Source organism: Camponotus vicinus, unplaced genomic scaffold (genome assembly GCF_025532165.1).
Source record: "Camponotus vicinus isolate PSW18456_S1 unplaced genomic scaffold, iyCamVici1.0 SCAF_2, whole genome shotgun sequence".
NCBI classification, from domain to species: Eukaryota; Metazoa; Arthropoda; class Insecta; order Hymenoptera; family Formicidae; genus Camponotus; species Camponotus vicinus.
Window position 1 is genome coordinate 17,523,613 of NW_028141956.1, and position 5,295 is coordinate 17,528,907.

The 5,295-nt window shown below is 36.8% G+C and overlaps 1 protein-coding gene and 1 long non-coding RNA gene across 2 annotated transcripts; both read left to right on the top strand.

Moving 5' to 3' along the window:
• Positions 1-1,571: 1,571 nt before the first annotated feature.
• On the top strand, positions 1,572-3,546 carry LOC145966907 (uncharacterized). The gene is made up of 3 exons (XR_014437229.1): positions 1,572-1,771; positions 1,850-2,095; positions 2,245-3,546. It is a non-coding gene; the product is annotated as an uncharacterized LOC145966907 (long non-coding RNA).
• A 513-nt stretch (positions 3,547-4,059) lies between these two features.
• On the top strand, positions 4,060-4,986 carry LOC145966457 (uncharacterized). Its single transcript, XM_083090513.1, has one exon. It carries the CDS (start codon positions 4,060-4,062, stop codon positions 4,984-4,986), a length of 927 nt encoding a protein of 308 aa, XP_082946639.1.
• The last annotated feature ends 309 nt before the right edge of the window (positions 4,987-5,295 follow it).

The following is a 5,295-nucleotide window of genomic DNA, read 5'->3' on the forward strand; positions in this document are numbered from 1 at the left end:
TATACATATATTAACACACAAAGTCAGTTCCCAGTGAGAAATGTTGTCGAATCGATGTCGAATCGATGTAGATTCGACCAACATTTCTCACTGGGTTAGCGGATGTTAAACGTCGTGGAAGGATTTCTAGCAAACTTGACCAAATTACAAAAACCTAAATATATTGGAAAAATTTTTTAAACTTTACATTGAGACATTATCATTATTAATACTTTAATAACTATTTTTCAGTGACGTGCATCATTACGCAAGAAATGGAACAGGTTTTACATGTAGCAAGCTCTTGTTTCTTGGACAATGCAACTGATAGCTGTTGCACAGTTCGTTGGAAAAATAAAACAATGTATTACATTATTTCCGTCTTTAGTTTGGCCATTTAAATATTTCTAGTCAGCTTTCAAGCAAATGGCTATAATTGTCTTTACTACTCTGCGAGGTGCAATACTTATTAAAAATAATTCTAATTTATAGCCCTGTCTAGACTGAAGGGTGATCTTACTTGTAGCTCATTCTAGTGAGTAATGTAAACGAGTAAAAATAGTTAGCTTTTAAAAACTGTTTGTTTTATAGGCTAGATACTAAAATTATTATCGGTTTTATTTAAGGTCAATGATACTAATATAACATAACACAAAAATTGTGCAGTGTAAACAGACGAAAATATAAGTCGGATAAGCCACAAGTAAAATCATCCTCCAGTCTAGACACAGAGCATATATACTACAGAGATATCATTTCCTTTTCTAATTGCAAAATGTTTTTTGTTCTTTTAATTTCGTTTCCATTAGAATTCTTTATTTTTTGATGTTAATAAATACATGAAATTTTAATTTATATATATGAAACAGTTTTTGGATTATTAAGTCATTCCATTTGTGCTTAATAAAATTATATCTATTCCAAAACGCTCTTGTTACAATTGCTGCCTATGTTCTCTTCCTCAATCTCCTTTTAAGATTATCTGTGAAATTATCTGGTTTAATTAGTGTCCATTCTGCACTTGAAAATAACAAATCAAATGTTTCTAGTTTTTCTTCATTGTGTTGACTTTTGGGAGTATAATCATCGTTCACATTTGTATCAGTCTCTTTCTTCGTCGGATTCTGAGATAGCTGTAATTAGAACACCATTTAATTTTAGAGATAAAAGGAAGAGGCTCTGCGCACAATAGGAAAAATATTAAATATTAAATATTAAATTTATAGAAAAAGAAAAAGAGAAGAGAAGAGTTCTTTTCTCTTTCTCTCGTTCTATAAATTTAATATTTAATATTTAATATTTTTCCTATTGTGCGTAGGGCCTTAGCATGTACATGATGTAGGTCAGGGACGTCTCCTTCCGCTTCTAGGCCCTGTACTAATAATTATTAATAAATCAATAAAAATTGTTTTCCAAATAATTAAATATCTTGGAACTGATTTTCCAAATCATTTTGAATCTAAAAAAAAAAAAAAATCAGTTAATGTCTGCCAACTATATGCTTAAATAATTTTTATTAATTATTAATTATGTACTCTTTTCCAAATTATAAAAATGATTTTCTGAATTTCTCCAAATGATTTCCAAACGATTAGAAATACTTATGAAAAGAAAAAAAACAATTGTCTGCCAAATATATTGTGCTCACAATTATGTAGCGAGAACTTTTTCCCAGCCTAACCATCCATTAAACACTATTTTTAACAAAATGGACGACCATCTGAACAATCCTACTCTGATAAAAAGAATATCTGCACCTCTATTGTACGAATGTCACTCTTCCTTTTCTCAGGTTGCGCACCTTTTTCATCAAAGTAATGTTCCTACTTTTTGTCTATATGATTATTCTCTCAAATTTTTCTGCCCACAGGTTCCTTTGAAGAAGGAATACTTCTTAATGAAGATTCTCAGCCATCTCGTTTATTTAACTCATTATTCCCATTGCTCTCAAATCAAAACCATTATTTTATGGACGGATTTAAAATTGAAAATTTACCGTTTTCGGGATTTGCTGTTTATGACAGAAATAACAACCTGAGCCTCAAAAAAAGAACTTCGGACAGAGCGTCTATATTCACTTGTGAGGCCATGGCCATTCTCACTGCCCTTCGAAGATGTGAGTCTGACATAGTTAACCTGATTTTCATTTTCTCCGATTCAAAAAGTGTGTTAGAAGCTATTTCTTCTAACAAGAATTTTAAAAAAAGAAACCATTTAATTTGGGAAATTATTCAATCTATTTATAAACTTTATTCTATTAACAAGGAAATTAAGCTTTTCTGGATATCTGCACACGTGGGGATTGAGTGTAACGAATTAGTTGATAAGTTGGCGAAGGAAGCGGCTATCTCTGGTGTTGACGTACAGCTACCCCTACCTATTAGTGACGCAAAAACTTTATGGAAAAAAGATCAATATAACAAATTATGGACATGGGCCCAACTGGAAGGCGCTCATAAAGGAATTTATTATTTCCAAAACTTTTTTAAACCAAAAAGAAAGCAATGGTTTAACGGTCTAAAACTAAACCGGAAAGCTACTGTCTCCATTAATAGAATGAGATCTAGACATACATCCTTAGCGAAGAGCCTATGGCGCCACAACATAATTGACTCGCCCAGCTGTCCTTGCGGAACTGCTGAACAATCCACTGAACATGTATTTGTAGAATGTCCAATGATCATTAGGGAAAGAGAAATACTTTCCCAAAACACTATTATTTTAAATTCCATGAATGTATTTAATTTAACACTCTTACTACAAGCCGACAATAGTCAATTTTTATCAGCTCTAGAAAAATTTATCTGCTCTATTCCGTTTCGTATATGATAAATTCTGTTCTGCCCCTTTTATCCGTATTTTTTAGATATGTCTAACTGTGTCTATTATATATTCCTGATCATTTTTCGGACCTTTGCTCCAATTTCCACTACTCAATACAGTGATATGATGCAAGATTTCTAGATAGATATGCACGTCTGTGGGTGTGTATGTTTATTTATGTAGATTAGTGCATATATATATATATATATATATATATATATATATGTGTGTGTGTGTGTGTAAATGTGTAATTAAGTTAGTCTGTGTATATAGATATAAATATATATATACATATTTATAAGCTGCGTTTTGTATAAGTTTCATATAGCATATAGCGTATCTGTTTTACTTGAGTAAAAACACTCCCCTGGCGAAAATAAAATGTAAACCGAGCGTTAACAAAGCATGAATTGGAGAGTAAATCTAATGTAACGGAAAAGTGACGGAAGCGTAAACGAAGCTATTAAAAAGCGTAAATTGAAACATTGGAACGTAAAGAAAGCGGCTATTAAGTGTTAGAAAAGCGTTAACGAAGCGTCATCAAACTCTCCGACAAGCGTGAACGAAATATCCTTCAAATGTAAACGGAGCGTCATCAAACTCCTTAAGGAACGTAAACGAAACGTTATCGAACTCTCCGACAAACATGAATGACCCTGGCGAAAATAAATATCGGAGCGTAAGTCGAATGTAAGGAAAGAGTAACAGAAGTGTAAACGAAGCTTCTAGGAGGCGTAAATTGAAACAACGAAACGTAAATGAAGCGTTAACACTTCGTTTACGTTTCGTTGTTTCAATTTACGCCTCCTAGAAGCTTCTTCTACACTTCTGTTACTCTTTCCTTACATTCGACTTAGGGTGGGGTCCCATGGAGCATATTACGATACGCGCGTATTGTGGCGTCCCTCCATCTGGACAAAATACAGATGAATGGGTTTACGAACGCACTAGCGCCATCACATACCTCGCCCCGATTCATCAAAGACATAGAGGCACTCACTCTAGTGTGTCTCGTCGTCCGAAGCGGACGCAAGTTACCAAAGACTGAAACCATAGTTGTAAATTCCTTTGTTGTAAAATATATTTTTATAAAGACAAACTGAATGTATCAATCCACCCGGCATCGAACGACAGTTAATAGGAGGTCTTTAATAACCTGACTCCCTATAGTGGTAACCACCGACGTGAGATATATTTTTTTTCCCTCCTCGCACCACGTGGCGAACGAAAACACGTGGCGATATTTAGGCAAGAGGTATGCCGATTGAACATTCGCCAACAAGACTAGTCAAAGGAAACAACATCGAGCACACGACGTCCGTCGAGGAAAAACCATTCGACAACCCTTATCCGAAAGCTATGAATAACGACGGAGAGGGATCAAAAAGCGCAAACATCGACGCAGTCCAGGCAGTGCGCTTACCACCATTTTGGAAAGACAATCCGGCATTATGGTTCGCACAAGCCGAAGCAGCTTTTGCAATACACCGAATAACAAGTGACGAATCAAAATTTCGCTACATAGTACTCAATGCTGATCAACCCGTTCTTCCCTTCGTGGCGGATTTGATAACTAACCCACCTGAGCAAGACAAATATCAAACCTTGAAAGATCGCATATGCTCGATTCTGGGAGAGACAAGTGCAACGAAGATCAGAAGACTTTTAGGCTCACATGAACTAGGAGACGAGAAACCCTCCATCTTCCTACAACGTCTACGGAATTTGGCAGCAAATCAGGTAACGGATGAAATTCTAAAATCTATATTTATGGAACAACTCCCAGAAAGTGTGCGTACCATCCTGGCAATTAGCGAAGTTCAAGATTTAGCAAAGCTAGCGGCCCAGGCAGATAAGGTGGTAGAAATGGCCAGACCAGCAGCGACAGCAATCCAGACTATCACCGAAAAACAGACAGACGCAGACAACCAGATCCTGCAGGAGATTGCGGAACTGAGGAAACAAGTCAAGAAACTCTCCGTAAGAGATAAATATAGGCGACGCAGTAAATCGCGAGGACATTCCAGCGGCCGAGAACGAGCAGACAACCGCGAATGTTCACATCACCGTCAAGACCGCGAAGGTAACGCCGAGTACTGCTATTATCACAACAGATTCGGCGACAAAGCGTTTAGATGCGCACAACCTTGCACATTTAATAAGCCGAAGGCGGTGGAAAACTAAACCCGCCGTCGCGAGTACAGGCGGTCGTCGACGGGGTGGTTAGAAATAATAAACGCCTGGCAATAACCGACAAGAAGAATGGCATTACGTACCTTATAGATACGGGAGCAGACATATCAGTAATCCCGAAGAGGATGATGAGAGGAAAGCTCACACCCGTAGATTTTCAACTGTTCGCAGCAAACAACACAATCATAAATACTTACGGCAGCAGCTCACGAGTAGTGGATTTAGGACTACGACGTTCATTTAGATGGCAGTTCATCATAGCTGATGTCCGACAGCCGATCATAGGCGCAGACTTCCTGG